Raw genomic sequence first — 16,992 nt, 5'->3', positions numbered from 1 at the left:
AACCCATGTAAACTTTAAACGTTTCAATTGTTCATAGCTTCATTTACTTTGAATAATGTATTAAGTTATTTTCATCAATTTTCCCCTTTCAATTCGTTTTTTGTTGCTTTGCTATTCCGAGTCTTTTGTGACTCATTTATGAAAAAACTTCAGTTTTCCCGACTCATTTTTCATTCCGTTCAGAGTCTTTATTGCCTTTTGCGTTCCTTTCCGAGTCTTTTCTGACTCAATGTTTCATTCCTTTCCGAGTCTTTCTCGACCCATTTGTTGTTCGTTTCCGAGTCTTTCCCTACTCATTCATTCATTCCTTCCGAGTCTTATCTGACGCCTTGTATATTCCTTCCGAGCCTTTCTTGGCCCTTTGCTTCCTTCATTGCTTCCTTCCTTCAAGTGTTTTCTGACACTTTTGCTTTCTTATTGCCCGACTCCTTGGTTACCTGATTCGAGTTCTTTTTGGACTCTCAATTTTCGTCATTGTTCTTCGACATGACATTTGTTTGAGCTTTATCTGAGCTCACTTATTCCGCTTGCTTCGAGCCTCACTGGGTTCGTGGCTACATTCGAGCTTCGTCTTAGCTCACCTTATTTTCTGCTTTGAGCCTCTCGGTTCTTGGCTACTTCCTGTCGAGCTTTACCTGAGCTCATTTCCTCTGCTGCTTCGAGCCTCACTGGGTTCGTGGCTACATTCGAGCTTCGTCTTAGCTCACCTTATTTTCTCCTTTGAGCCTCTCGGTTCTTGGCTGCTTCCTGTCGAGCTTTACCTGAGCTCATTTCCTCTGCTGCTTCGAGCCTCACTGGGTTCGTGGCTACATTCGAGCTTCGTCTTAGCTCACCTTATTTTCTGCTTTGAGCCTCTCGGTTCTTGGCTGCTTCCTGTCGAGCTTTACCTGAGCTCATTTCCTCTGCTGCTTCGAGCCTCACTGGGTTCGTGGCTACATTCCAGCTTCGTCTTAGCTCACCTTATTTTCTGCTTTGAGCCTCTCGGTTCTTGGCTGCTTCCTGTCGAGCTTTACCTGAGCTCATTTCCTCTGCTGCTTCGAGCCTCACTGGGTTCGTGGCTACATTCGAGCTTCGTCTTAGCTCACCTTATTTTCTGCTTTGAGCCTCTCGGTTCTTGGCTGCTTCCTGTCGAGCTTTACCTGAGCTCATTCCTCTGCTGCTTCGAGCCTCACTGGGTTCGTGGCTACATTCGAGCTTCGTCTTAGCTCACCTTATTTTCTGCTTTGAGCCTCTCGGTTCTTGGCTGCTTCCTGTCGAGCTTTACCTGAGCTCATTTCCTCTGCTGCTTCGAGCCTCACTGGGTTCGTGGCTACATTCGAGCTTCGTTTAGCTCATCAACTGCTTCGAACAACTCTAGTTCGTCTCATTCGCTACGCTACAGCGATAAAGGCAAGTTGTCCTCTGGGAGGTCAACTGGTATAAGTGCAAATTTTATTGCACAGGGATAAATCTACGGTATTAGGACAGGTAGGTAAACAGGTACATCAACTTTAGTTGTCCTCTGGGAGGTCAGCAATCACAATTCGGTCGTCTGCTAAATAGCGACAGGTAGGTAGGTAAATACGTCATCCTCAGTTGTCCTCTGGGAGGTCAACACTCATTGGTGCTAATCTTTGCACCCGGTTTTTTTTGCCGTTTATACTGGTAATTGGTAGGTAGGTAGGGTCGGTAGGCTGGTAGGACCAGGTAGGTTCTTGGACTAGCTTTAAAATCGCAGTTAATTGTTAATACCGAGGACACTTTGGACGACCGCTCAATTTTCCCTCGGAGGTAGGTACAAGTGGTAAGGTACAGTGGTAATTGGTTAAACTTTATCCATTATTTCGCTCCTTCTTACGAGCATCGGTGGTATTCGGTATAAGTTGGTAGGTTGGTAAAGGTAAATTCATATACTGGTATAAGTTGGTAGGTATTGGTTTACGTCTCCTGGTTCAAGGTATGGCCCCATCCGGTAGAAATAAAACGACGCAAAACAATGACAGCGATCCTTCGGAACAAAATGGTACCCAAACGCAAGATACCAATCAAAACGTTCAAGAGACTGGCGTTCGAAAACTGGTTTCGCTTCGACGTCATCACGAAATGGAGATCAATACTTTGATCGACATGCTCGAAAACAACATCTACGAGGAAGAAGATGATCTTGAACTCATCAATGAAACGTTCACTGAATTGTCTCAATTCCAACAAAAACTTGATACCCTGAACGATCAAATGTTACAGGCTGGTTCTGAACACGATTTTGAAGAACATTCTCACTGGACAGTACAGTTGAAACAGAAAATCCGAGTATTTTCAATGAAAGTGAAAAAATATTTGAAAAAACAAGTATCAAATCCTGCTACTTCTACAATTCCAAATAACAGCGCTCAAGAAAATGCTACTTCAATTTTCTCACAGGAAACCGCAACCTCCATGCCGACTGCAAACATAATGGATATACCAAACAACAACCTTATAACCATGAGCAACAATACTCAAGGCAATGCAAGAACAGCTGCCGCTGACGACAACCTTTCGGCGCCATTTCAAGGCGACCAATCATTTTCAAATCCATTTGCTAGTGATGTTCCTAACCACAGCTCACAACAAGCTAGTGCTGCAAACCCTCCTAACAACAACAATCGAGCTTTGGCAACTAATTCAAGCGACACTTCTACTACATTCAGTCGATCAGTGCCAAAACTGAAGCCTACAATTTTCAATGGCAATCCCAACTATTGGTTGCACTGGTATGGTGTATTCGTATCATCGATTCATAATTCTAATATGTCTCCAACTGAAAAGATGATCCATCTTCAATCATTGGTAACTGGTCCAGCTAAACTAATGATAGCTGGTTATGGTGCAAACGGCGACACATACGAACTAGCACTACAACGTCTTCGTGAAAACTTTGGCAATACCAATAGAATTGTCAACTCTTTTTTGCAACGTCTTGCAAATTTCAAACCTCCAAATCTGGCTCAACCAGAATCATACATGCAGTTTTCTGCTTTTCTCCTAACTTTAGTGGACACTTTTGAGCAACTTGGTTTTGTTCACGATATTTGTTCTACAACAAACTTGAACACTGCTCTGGCAAAGCTTCCCGACCCTGTGAGATTAGAATGGAATCGCTTCGTCATCGACAAAGACTACGATCAACCCTCCTTGAGACATCTAGCACAATGGTTTCAACGGTACGCACAGGCGTGTCGCGACATGCCTCCGACAGGTTTCCGAAACCAAAACAATAACAATTTTAACAATTCTTCTGGAAACGCTAAACACCCTAGTGGTTCCCGTTTCAATGGTTTTACTACAAATGGTGTAGGAAATCAAAATCAGCGCTTTAACCATCAGGGAGATCAACAAAACTCTCGTGCTCAGAATAATGTAAACTCGAATGCTTGTCCTAGTGGAGACACCTGTGGACCTCTCTACAAATGCGAGCACTTCAAAGCTTTAGACCCTAAGCAACGAAAAGAGCATGCCCGAAAAATGCACTTATGCTTTAACTGTCTAGGGAATCATAGGTTTACTGACTGCAATTCGAAATCGCTCTGTCGAACCGATAATTGTGGTAAAAAACACCACACTCTACTCCACGATCCTTCTGATACTTATGGAAAAAACCCTAGTAAAGCTGCAGTGAATCGCGCAATAGCTTGTCAGAGATCAGGTCAATCAGCTTTTGTACCAATCGAATTATCAAATGGTGATAAAACACTTTGTACCTACGCTTTCTTAGATAGTGGTAGCTGCGTAACTCTACTACTGGACTCAGTGGCAACTCAACTAGGCTTGGACGTCAACAAGAAGCACTCACTTCCCATATCTGGATATCATGAGACCAAGTCAGTTCAAGTTACATCTGTGGATGTACAAATTAGACCATACAAAAGCACATCGACTCCAATGACGCTCGATGACGTACTCACGGTAGATGAAAATAATTTGGCCCCAGTTGATATTTTTCAACTAAACGCAATGTGCAACAATTTTCCACATTTAAAGCATGTTAAATACCCGGACTTAAACGACAATAGCATATCGCTAGTCATCGGAAACAACAATCCAGAATATCATGAGATCAAAAATACCGTTTATGGCCCCAAGAATGTTCCCTGGGCTATCGAAACCCTTTTGGGATGGACATGCACAGGTCGGAACAAAACGCAATATAATTCCGTTCCATCTGTTCCGGTGAACTTCACACAAGTTCATTCACACAATAACTTAGATGAAAAATTATACCAGAGAGTTCTCAACTGGATGAAAATAGAAAACACAGGCATCGCTTCTTTAAAACGCTCGCACTCCAAATCGGATAAAAGAGCAATCGATATTCTCGAAAACTCTTGTACTTTAGTAGATGGTCACTATCAAATTGACCTTCTTTGGAAAGAGGATACTGATCTTCCAAATAACCGTTGGCTAGCTGAAAAGCAACTCAACAGCCTCGAATTTCGCCTTAAAAGTAAACCTGATTTAAGGGAGAAATACCGCGCAACAGTCATCACTGACTTAGAAAAAGGCTTTGTCACCAAAATAGATGCAAAACACGACACTGCAATCAAATCTTGGTATTTGCCGCATCATCCAGTGACAAATGTCAACAAACCAGACAAAGTTAGACGAGTCTCAAATGCTTCCAGCATTTTTCAGGGTAAATCCCTCAACTCGAGTTTGCTCAAAGGGCCCGATCTTTTGTGCAACTTAACAGGTCTCATAATTCGCTTTCGACAAAATAAAATAGCAATATCTGCTGACATAGATGCTATGTTTATGCAAGTGCTAGTCAGCCCAAAGGATAGACCTTTTCTAAGATACCTTTGGAAAGAAAATGGTAAATTAGAAACTCACGAATATACACGACACATTTTCGGTGCCACAGACTCACCATGCGTGGCTTGCTACGCAGTACGACGATGTGCATCAGACAGTAAAAACGACTTTCCTCTGGCTTCTGAAATCATTCAACGGAATATCTACATGGATGATTTGTATGTCACTTCGTCAACGGTAGAAGAAGCCCTCCAACAAATGACACAACTACGAGGATCTTTATCTCGAGGTGGGTTCAACTTGAATGAGTGGAACTCAAACAGTAAACCATTCCTGGATTCAATTGATCCAAATATTTTAGTCAGCCCTAATGATCCAACGCCTAAACATCAACGAGTTCTCGGTGTTCACTGGAATACCAACACTGACTGCTACTTCATCGATAACAAAAAGTTTGTAAAAATTCTACGTATTGGCATTGCTACGCAACGGAAACTCCTGAAGTATACCGCTTCTTTATTTGACCCACTCGGAATAGTGGCTCCATTGACAATTCGGATTCGAAAAGTTCTCCAATCTGTTTGGTCACAAGGTGTTAAGTGGGATACTCCATTAGACACGGATAAACTTCCCGATTTCAAACTTTGGGTAGACGAAATGGAAAATTTCGAAACTGTTTCATTCCAAAGGAACTTCTTTGATAAAGAAAACCCTGCTTCAATCCAGCTTCACACGTTTTGTGATGCATCAGAATTCGCTCTCGCTGCTGTTTGCTACCTAAGAATAGTCTACAGCGACGGCTCCACATCTTTGAAGTTTATAATAGGAAAGACAAGAGTCGCTCCTATGAAACGTGTTACAATTCCCAATCTCGAGTTGCAAGCTGCAGTATATGCTGCCCAACTATCGCTCTTTGTTTCAGAGGAAATTGACCTCAAAGTTGAAAAAACTTATTTCTGGTCTGACAGTACTACTGTTTTGTATTGGCTGCGAACACCTGAAATACGACACAAAATTTTCGTCGCTAATCGGCTTCAGAAAATTTTAGACGTTTCTAAACCTGAACAGTGGTTTCACGTTCCAACTCTGCTAAATCCTGCTGACGACGGTACCAGAGGATACATTGCTTTAGAAATGACCTCAAGCTGTCGGTGGCTACTAGGACCGGAATTTCTGTTGAACGATTCTTCTCAATGGCCTTCACAGGAAAACATTCGGCTTGAGAACATTCCTGTATTCGTTACTTCATTAGAGGCTAAATTTGAGCCTATATTTGACATCAAACGCTTCAGCAACTGGAAAAGACTAATACGGACAGTTGCATACTGCTTCTTATTCGCAGAAAATCTCAAACGGAAGATCAACAAACAGTCGAAGGTCGATCTTCAACTCTTGCATCTAACGAAATCGCACTTTCTCATAATTAAAACTGCCCAAAGGACAGATTTTGTCTCTGAAATTTCAGACATCAAAAAAGAAAAACCAATTGAAGGCAAAAGTAGACTTCGAACATTAGCACCGTTTGTGGACAACTTCGGTATCCTGCGTTCTCGTGGACGTCTCACGCGTGCCCCTATCATGCTATCAGCTAGATATCCAATCATTCTCGCTGGTGAAAACCCCAATGTTCGCCTGCTGTTAGCTAACATCCATGTTCTACATTCCCACTGCGGAAAGGAACAAGCAATGGCCATAGCACAGGAAAACTACTGGATTCTTCGCTGCCACGTCATGCTGAAAAGTATCATACACAGTTGTATACCCTGCAGAAGAATGCAACAACAAGTCGACTACCCTCAGATGTCAGATCTTCCAATTGATCGACTGCCATCAAAAAATCATTTTCCTTTTGCAACGACTGGATTGGACTACGTTGGACCTTTTCCCATCATCCTTCAAGGAAAACAATACCAAGCGTATATTTTACTGTTCACATGCTTAGTGATCAGAGCTGTGCATCTTGAAATCTCATTAGGACTATCGACAGACAGCACTCTTCTTTGTATCAGACGCTTTTTTGCCCGGCGAGGAAAACCATCGAAAATGGTTTCTGATTGTGGGACAAGTTTTGTGGGCTCCAATTCTGAGCTGAAGAAATGTCTAGACAACTTGGAAAAGAACAAAGAATTTGTGGAAAGCATCAATCAGCTGGACGTATCACTCGAATGGAAATTCAACCCTCCTGCGGCCCCTCATTTTGGTGGTTCTTGGGAACGACTAGTTCAGATATTTAAACTTTCCCTGTACAAAGTCATCGGATCAAGAACACTCTCCTATGAAACACTGGCTACTTTCACGACCGAAATTGAATCAACCATGAATTCACGACCTTTAACCAATGTGTCTGACGACATCAAAGATGATCTGCCTCTCACTCCCAACCATTTCCTTCTTGGTCGTGGAACTCCAAATTTACCGCCTGGTATCTTCAAGGACAAGGATTTATCTCTGTCAAAATCATGGAAAGCATCCCAACTACTCGCAGATCACTTCTGGAATCGCTTTCTTCGAGAGTACTTACCAGGTCAGCAGAAACGATCAAAGTGGACTTCTGCGACTTCCAATTTGCAACCCGACGACATGGTCTGGATGTTGGAGGATTTTACACCTCGTGGACTGTGGCCTCTTGCTAAAGTGGTGGAAACCTTTCCTGGACAAGATGGAATAGTCAGCTCAGTGAAGCTGAAAACGCCAACTGGATTCAAAGTTCGACCTGTGGTCAAATTGAGCCGCGTTTTCCCAGTTTCGCAGTAACCAAGCTCCAAATAGCTAACCAACCAAATAATCACGCAACTCAGCCTTCAACATATCAACTCGACAAAGATGAACAAATCTACGACTCGTCAATTCAACTAAGACAATCAGCTCAACGATAGACAAACCAAGATGAAGATGAAAAAGAACAATTTCTGGTTCCCTTATCTACTGGTTCCCTTATCTTTGTATTTTACCGTATCCTTACTATTTTATTCAATACTTTATTTGCAAGCTCTGCAAATGTGGGCGGGTGTTAATTGTAAACAATTAAGGTCACCTTTCTCTCAACTTGACTTTTGACATTACAGCCAAGCTGTCTCACTCGTTTCTCTCAACTTTTCAAAAACAGCATGACTTACAAGGAAATGACAAACTTTCAGGTAAAACAATGTTTCAATTTATACGAAAACTCGGGATTAATATCAACTTTTCTGAATAACCCCCTTATTAACAGTTCACCTTTTCTAACGTTCGCCTTTTAGTATTCCCCGTACCATGTAATATAATATCCCTATTTATGATATTATATTTACCTTAGTTTTATCCCTGATTTACTATTGTATTATTTTTCATGTACTTACTCAACTGATGCCCAACTGCATGGAACTCCTTTGACTCAACCCTTAAAACTACCCTTACTAACAATTGGTGTATTACTCTCCTCAGGTAATTTATCCAATTTCTATAATAACCGATCATTATTCGTGGAAGTTTAATGCGGGAAGACTTTTTCATTGACTTTAAGCCGCAGTCGGTACATTCAGGGTTTCGCCCTGATACGAGCAGTCGTAATAGTATCTTTATAGTATCGTTCAAGAGACAAGTTTAGTCATTGATTTTGTAATCTAGAAAAACAAAAAGCAGAGCAAAAGAAAGAGCAGAGAGAGCAAGACAGGTAAAGAAAAAGTGGCGAGTGGGCTCAGCCAGTTAAAACAACCGGAAGAAGTTCCTCCTGGCACTAGCGAGAAGAGGGAGTCTATCTCTGTATTATCGAGTCATGAGGGGAAACTTCCATCGAGACGAGTCGTGGACGACGAAGATGAACTCGCTGGTAAAAAAATTAAATTCACAATGAGAGGGGGGAGGGGTTGAGAAGATTATGAGGGACAAGCACTAGATATTTTTTGCAGACTGCATTAGTTTTTACAACCGAATAACATTATACAAGAAGTACGCGGCAATGTTATACAATACACAATATGCGGCAATCTTTAAAGAGAAAAATTACTACTTGAAGTTCAGGGGTTCGAGTCCCGGCCGGAGCTTGTTTGCCCCTTCGCGGATTTTGCTCGTGCTGTAAGAATATTCATTGTAATTGCAACTGCAAAGGTTGTTCAATGTAAATTCAGGGGGATTGGAAACTGTAGAATTTTTTCATTTTAATTTTTTCGGCTCTTAGATTGCCCGCTTTGAATTTGCTCAAAGACTGTCGGCTTTGTTGCCACATCACGGAGTTTTCTTATGCTGTAACCTAATGGATTGCAGTTGCAAATGCAATTGTTGTAAATTTTAGTTTGCGTATTTTCATGACGGTCTTAAGACTTTAGAGAACTTTTTATAAAATATATTTTTTACTCAATTTGTGTCTGCTCAAAGATTGTTGGTTTTCTTTTTTCTCCGCAATATTTGTTCCATTGCTAATTGAATATTCAAATTTCTGTCATTTTTTCTACAATGGATTTTTATCGAGACAAACGAAAACTGAAAACTTTTGAAATAATTTTTTTCCACATTTTTCATTTTTTTTCACTTATGTTTTTTTTATGTTTGTTTTGTATCACAACTGATGCGAAGCTCCTCTTTGCCTCTGTTTTTCTCTTTTCTGTTTCAAGATTCTTCGCTTGTGACTTACGATTGCATATTGAGCCTTGATTTTTTCTCCTCATCTCCCATTTTTTCGATGATATTTCAATATTCATGGCTGTTTGTCTCAATTTCTCAATTTCACAACCCTTCATGGAATTTTTTTTTGCAATCCGTATTCTAATTCCAAGCGACCACATGAAGCAATAAAACTGCTCGCTTGTATCCGTGCAAACCCATGAACGTTCAGACTAAAACTTTTAGGTGTTTGCACTTAAGTTTAATTATAAGAAATTTCATTAATGTTAAGAAAGGTTTGATCAATGAAAAAATTTGAAACATTCTCCTCTTGTTGAAAATTGTAGCTCGCACTCGTTATCATTTGATTTTTTTGTGTCTATTGAATTTATTTTTTTGGCGTGTCTCAGTTCAATATGTAAATTAATCTGAGCGGGATAAATTTTTAAAAATTAGAACCTTCACGGGGTCTTTTCTGTTATAGAGAACACACCAATTTTTCTCGTATTTTGAAAATGTTATTATAATACTTCAACCTGATTGGCTGAAAGCATTTACCGCTCATTAAAACTTTAAATTCTGTAGAAAAAAAATCCGTTAAAAATTCAAAATTGAACTCAATAAAAAAAACCAGCCCAAGCATAAAAATTTCGTATTTTTTTTAAATTACGAAATTTTGGTTGTTTTTTATCTTATAAAAATTTGCTTGTTTTTTATCTTATAAAAGAGAAATAAAATCTAGTAAGCATTTGATCAAGGCTGGTCTGATATAAAAGAAAACAGAAAGAAACTGCACTTATCATGATGAAACGCTCAGAATTTCGGATGCTCGTTAACTGGTCTCGAATAGTTTTGGCAAAAAGTTACAAACCATAAATTTTGATGTTTCATTTTTTTTTGCTCTTTCAGCTGCCACTATCACAGACTAAGTATTATGATTGGCGTCAAAGGGAAACAACATGCTCAAACAGTTTAGGTACAAAAAAATTTGGAAAAATTTGAATGTAGGTGTGGTACTGCGTTAGCAGTAGGTAACCTTGAGGACAGTTTGTAAGCTACTGCAACTGCAATAATCATATGTGTTAATTCTACATCATTATGCTATTATTATGTAAGTGTGGTCAAGGCCATTCGGTGGTGCTAAAATCTTACAGTTGAATTAGATAGTGTGTCATACGTCAGTATGCTTAACAGTAACTAATCTCAGCTACGGAAACTTCGATAATATCAGCTAAGAAAGCTAAATTAACAGTGTTAATCTTATCTTTTATTCCAACAAGCTGGCTACAGTTAGGGAATATCACATGGCGCAGTCAGCAGGATTTCTAGCTCAGGATAACAGAACTGACATGGGAATTCCTGTTTTCTGGACCAGAGCGAACTTCGACCCGCCTTGGAATTTTAAGGCATGGTTTGATCAGTTCCTGATGGCTGTAACAGTAAAGCACAATTTTAACCCAGAAGTAATTCTGGAGGATCCAAAACCGGTGTTGGAGGAACCGGAACCACGTCCGGAAACGCCTAGAGAAGGTGAAAACGCTGCTGAAACGGCAGCTCGAGAAGCACGGGATAGACTGATAAGGGATCGAGTAGCAGCAGAGAATGAAGAAAGAAGAGAAAGAGGGCCTGAAGTGGGTCACAACATTTACTACAACAAAGTGCAAAAACGACTCGTATCCAGGCTATTCCTTGCGTTTGGAACGGAAGGAAAGAATTGATTTGTGCAAAAAAAAAATCCCCATGTTGAGATTTCGAAATTGGAATTTAAAGAAATAGTCCGATTAGCGAAGGAGACTTTCGAAAAACGCCAGAGTATCATTTATGAGCGTCATAAGTTATTTAACAGATCACAGGAAACGGGAGAGTCATTAGAGGCATTTCATGCCGCATTAACTGCGCAAGCAGCCAAATCGGCACTGGACACCTTAGTAGATGAGGTAGTCAGAGATCTATTCATCTCAAAAATGAGAAGCCCAGCGTTGCAGGACACACTCACGTTTGGAACGTTACCCCCTGATGAAGTATTGAAATATGCTATAAAATTTGAGCAAAGTAAACAATCGACACAAGCAGTAACGCATTCGAGTTCACAGATTAAAATCAAACAGGAATCGATCATGGCGGTGGGTAACAGGAATCAGAATAATAAAAGACCTTATCCTGATCGAAATAGACGAAAACAGCCGGATGGTAGGGCACCGAACAAATACAACACAGACGATAAGAAACAAATATTATAGATGTGGCAAACCATTCGTGGATGGACATTTAAAAAATTGCGCGGCTATGGGAAAACAATGTAAGAACTGTGAAAAACCCAATCGTTTTGCACGGATTTATCGATCACAGCAAGTCAATGAAATAACCGAGAACACAGAGAGTTCGGAGGAGGAATGTAACTTGATACAAACATTCGATTCGTGCTAGGAATTTGAGGTTATGTCAATTGAACAAAACAATAGTCAGAGAGAAATGATAAATCGATACATCAAAGAGAAAGTGAAGGTAAACAGAGTAAGTGAAACTGGAAATAATAAACTTGAAACGAAAAAAATTGACGTTCGACGAGATTCAACATCAGAAAAGATGAAATCGTTAAAGGCTCTAATTCGAAATGATAATCAAATCATAAATATGACAGTGGATACAGGGAGCCCGATTTCATTTCTGAATTGGTCAGTGGCAAAACAAATACTGGATTCGTCCGAAAAAATACAGTTTACACCTGCAGAACAATTAAATTTGCCAGCACAATTTGTTGACTATAATTAGAGAACAATGGCAATATTGGGTGCGCTGAAAGCGAAAATACGGTCAGCTGGTTGGGAATTCCCTGATGCTACGTTTTTAATAATTGAACGGAAGACACGTTGCATAATAGGTCTAGATTTGCAAAATAGAGTCGATATCACCTCTACGCAGAGACCTGCTCCAAAAACAAAGTCCCGATTTGATATATTGCTGTGTGAACAGTCGGAGGTATGGAAAGAAAAGTTCCACGGAGACTTCAAAGAACTGTTCCACAGGAAAGGATGATCAATACATCATGTGGTAAGCACAACGTTCAAGTAACCTCTCTGCCCGATCCATGTACAAGGAAAAGTTGAAAAGGAGATTGAAAAATTACTGCTGGAAGGCCACATTCAGAGGTTAAATAAATGTACCAGTGATTGTTTTATTGCTCCTATTGTTATAACGGTGAAGAAAGATGATTCTATCAAGTTGGCATTAGATGCCAAACCTATCAATCGAAAATTGTACAAAAACAAGTACCAAATGCCGAATGTGGAGTAACTATTAGATGGAGTCAGTTAGATAGTGACTGCACGAGCAGCAGGTACCTTGTTCTTCACTGAGCTGGATTTGAAAAATTCGTACAGTCAGTTGAAGCTGACAACGCAGACTGCTAGGCAGTGTAATTTCAATATTGTAGGGGAAAAAGCAACGGGTAAATATCGCTTTTTGACTGGATTTTATGGGTTGGCCAATATGCCAGCGGAATTTCAAAAAGCAATGGATCGAACATTGAACAACGCCAGGAACACGTTTTGTTTTTTTGGATGATATACTGATAGTTTCAAAGGGTTCGGAGTCAAAACATGAGAAACTCAAAACCGACGTCTTAACGAAGTTAGATAAGGAAAACTTATCTCTGAAACTATCGAAATGTGAATTCTTTGAAACAGAAGTAAACTGGGTTGGGCATAAACTTTCAGAGAGTGGAATTACTCCGAAGATTACAAAAACGGAAGCCATACTCAAGTTAGAGCATCCTCGGTCGCTTAAACAACTTAGATCCTTTCTAGGTAGTATTAATCATCTTTCGAAATTTATACCAAATGCAGCTAATTTGACAGATAAGCTTAGACCATTACTTCGTGAGGAGAATGAGAAGGAAAAATTGAAAAATATTAAAATCCCAGTAAAGAAATTTGTATGGGGTACTGAATACACATAAATATTCGAAGATATCAAAAAAGCAAATGCAAACATCGCTAAATTGAATTACTATGACCCGGCCAAAGAAACTCGGGTCAAATGTGATGCAAGTCATAGTGGATTAGGGGCATCGTTAGAACAACAAACAGAAAACAACGACTGGGTCCCGATTTAATTTGCATCGCGCTACCTGAATAATCAGGCGAAAAAGTATTCTACTAATGAGCTTGAATTATTAGCGGTAGTTTGGGCAGTTGATCGTTTCAAACATTACTTATTAGGAAAAGAATTTGTAATAGTTACAGATCACAAGGCATTAACATCTGCCTTAGAAAGCAATCGTTCCAATCAGACCTATCAATCGCGGTTAACGAGATGGGTGGATAGATCATTGCCATACCAATTTAAAATTGTGCATTTTCCTGGAAAGGATATGGGGATCGTTGATTATCTTTCTGGAGAACCAACAGGAAAGCCTTGGCCAGAAACAAAATTAGATGAAAAATTTGTTGATACTTCAATTGAGTGTTTTCATAGGGCACTCGACTGTTTGCACAATCGGCTGAATGCTACTGATTCAGTTATTCAGAATGAAAAACTTCTAGAACATTCTCAAAAACAGAAACGAGAAGACAAGTTGTTGAATTCCAGGCATGGTTGCCATAGCAACGAAACGGTCAAAAACCGAACAAAGCTCGACTGGAACGAAAACGACTCCGATTCAAATTTTTTGCCTGTTAATCAAGCGTTGAATCAAAACACTTTTCTCAATTGCACGAGAGCAGTTCAGGCGGTCAATTTAATTCAGAATAAAGACAAGATTTCAACAGCGATGGAGAGCAAAAAACCGAAAAAAGAAGATGATGCGGATCGGAGACTGTAGGACACAGGAGGAGAGAGAAAAATTGACGGAGGAAAAAATAACGGAAAATACTTTCCATCGAACATGCCGGATAAGGAGAGGAACGCTGGACAGATCGGGGTCAGACAGTTTGGACGAGGATAACTTTGCAGCACGAGCAGTACTGTGGGACCAGGACGCAGTGGAGACGAAAAACTTGATATCCATATGGGATTTAGTTGGTCAGGATAAGGAGTTCACGGGAAATATTAAAGAGCTAGAGGTGGCAACTCAGATGATTACAGGTAGTCCGAGATCAGGTACTCGTTCAATTTCCCCTGCTAAATCCATCATCGAATCAGACCTAACCGCGGAGGACGACGATAACAGTGAAGACGTAAGTGCGATTCAATCAACACGAAGGGTCAACAAACGTCAAACAAAGCTAGACGACTCACTAGCAGATATGAGCAACGTTGGGAACTTTAGCCTGTCTAAATTATTTGACAAAACGCTATTGGCCGAACTCATCTCTGAAGATGTGTGCATGGATCGCTTACGTCGGGTGATAGAGCGGAAGGACCGGGCAGGAATTGAACTCATGGGCCCGTAAACGAACCCATTGTGGAATCAACTTTCGGTAGTAGACGACTGCACTCTAGTAGACAATCGGCTAGCAGTTCCGATACAACTTCGACCAGCAGTCATGAAGCGAATTCATCGAGGCCATCCGGGGCAAGAGGCTATGCTGGATGTGTCGAATTATTTGTGGTGGCCCCACATGCAGAAGGATATTGTAAATCTTGCGGAGGAGTGTAGAGAATGTACACGTTATGGCAAGAATGCAACATTTATTTCACCAAAAAACTCTTCGCAACCACTGCCGCTGTTGTCGCAGCCCGGGCAGGAGGTTCAGTTAGATTACGAGGGACCCTTAGAAGATTGTAAGGGGAAGAAAACTTACTTGTTAACAGCGATTGATCGTTACTCAAAATTTCCTTCGGTTAAAGTAACAAAATCAACGGGGGGAAAATCTACTATTAAATTTTTACGATCGTACATAGATACGCACGGAATCCCAGAATCGATAAAAACTGACCAGTTCTCGGGGTTCAAAGGAAAAGCGATGAAAAATTTCTGCCTTGAAAACAACATCGAACAAAAGTTTTGTCCGGTGGGAGACCATCGTGGTTGTGTTTTAGTTGAAAGAACAATACAAACTATAAAAAGCCGTTTGGGGTGATGCTACTTGAAGAGAATGTAAAATCGATTAAATTATGTCTTAGCACAATAATTCGGGACATGCGGTGGATTAAACAGAAAACCATTCAGAAATCACCGTTTGAAGCACATTTTGGTAGATTACCAAAAACGGAGTTTAAGATTATGCGAGATAAATTCGTAGACTTTTCTGATCATTTAGATAAACAGCACCTGGAGAGATCGGCACTAACCGCTAGTCAGTTAAAGAACAGGATTGATCAATCTCGGGATACACTCAAAATCGTAAAGAAGAGTCAAAAGAGTCGGGATGTCAGCCCTCTTTTCAAAAAAGAGAATATGTCAGCTCAGGAGAAGAATCGAGCAAGAACTCTCCGCACACTGTTAGAAGCGAACGCCAACTGGAACGCAGAATGACGTAGATACGACGGACACAATCTACAACAACTAGTGGATGCCACTAGCACTATCGACCCCGAATTAGGTAAAGAACTCCTATATTCATGAGAGAAGGGGTTTGTCGAGGATAAACCGAAGGGGTCGGAGTGATATAGTCATAATCTCATTCGCAGGGATGAGACGCGCAAAAGTGGGGCGGCTTTGACTAAACCCTTCAAAGGAAAAGTAGCAACTGAGTCGCCGAAAACTGTAACAACAGCTGCAGGAGCAGTCTATCGTAAAAGTGATTTGGCGAAGGTGGCGAGTCCTCCAAAGAATACACCTCAGGAAGGATTTTGTCAGAAGGAAAAAGCAAAAAGTCTACTGGAAGAACCAAAGAGCAAGCACCAAAAGAAAGATGCGGAGCAAAACGACGATACGGAGTCTGAGGAAGAAGACCAAAACATATCGAGTAAACAGATAAAGGACCTTTTTCAGGATAGCGAGACTGTAGTCACTCCTCGGGAGACACCAACCGGTGGAGACCTTAATTTGGCAGTGAAGCGAGCGAAGCAAAATCTCGGTGGTCCAACAAAAATGGGATCGAAAACGCAAGATCAAGTGGCACTCAAATCGGTAGGGGAAACAAAAGGTCAAAATGAGGTAACGATCATGTCGAAAGGCAAATAGGACAAGATGAAAGCTGCAGAAACAGCAGAAGAGGTCCGAACGTCAGAATAATTGGAAACGATTATTCCATCAGATCAGCCAAGCAGTTCGGAGGGTTGGGCTAATACTCAAGCTAAACCATCGAAGAAACGTATTACTAGAGACACTTCCCCTAGTTCAATTCTAAATGCCTTTCAAAATCAGGACATGGCCCCAGAGGAATGGCAAAGTCTCGCAGACCAAGTCTTGACAAGAGGTTTGCAAAGGACAGCGGAGTAAAAACGCAAAATCTAGAGCTAAGAATCAAACAGAGACAACAGGCGAGCATTGTTCTCCGTCCGAGATCTCGGATGATTCGGTTGTAGATGAACAAACTGGAACGAGTGTGAGGCGAAGTAAGCGAGCTACGAAAAACCAAGGGCGTGAAAGATTGGGCAGTTCAGTGAAACATTCGGTGAAGTATATTAGTACGGGCGAGGAGGTTGCAGACCTGAACGAAATGGCCTTGGAGCAATACAGATTTAGTTTGGCTAATGTGAAGACGGATAAGATCAAACCGATGGAAACTCGATTGAAGCTTCTTGAACGTCACCTAT

The 16,992-nt window shown here is 40.7% G+C and overlaps 2 protein-coding genes across 2 annotated transcripts in view; one reads left to right on the top strand and one right to left on the bottom strand.

Annotated features, from left to right (window-relative positions):
- Positions 1–16,992, bottom strand: part of LOC134854479 (uncharacterized) — a 158,702-nt gene that overhangs the window by 7,393 nt on the left and 134,317 nt on the right. The window lies entirely within an intron of this gene.
- Positions 1,777–7,524, top strand: LOC134854708 (uncharacterized). The gene is made up of 3 exons (XM_063871064.1): positions 1,777–3,664; positions 3,734–5,059; positions 5,132–7,524. Exons 1-3 carry the CDS (start codon positions 1,939–1,941, stop codon positions 7,522–7,524), a joined length of 5,445 nt encoding a protein of 1,814 aa, XP_063727134.1. The 5' UTR covers positions 1,777–1,938.

Source organism: Symsagittifera roscoffensis, chromosome 9 (assembly GCF_963678635.1).
Source record: "Symsagittifera roscoffensis chromosome 9, txSymRosc1.1, whole genome shotgun sequence".
Lineage (NCBI taxonomy): Eukaryota > Metazoa > Xenacoelomorpha > Acoela > Convolutidae > Symsagittifera > Symsagittifera roscoffensis.
The sequence above is the reverse complement of the archived record's forward strand: the minus strand, read 5'-3'. Positions and strand labels throughout refer to the sequence as shown.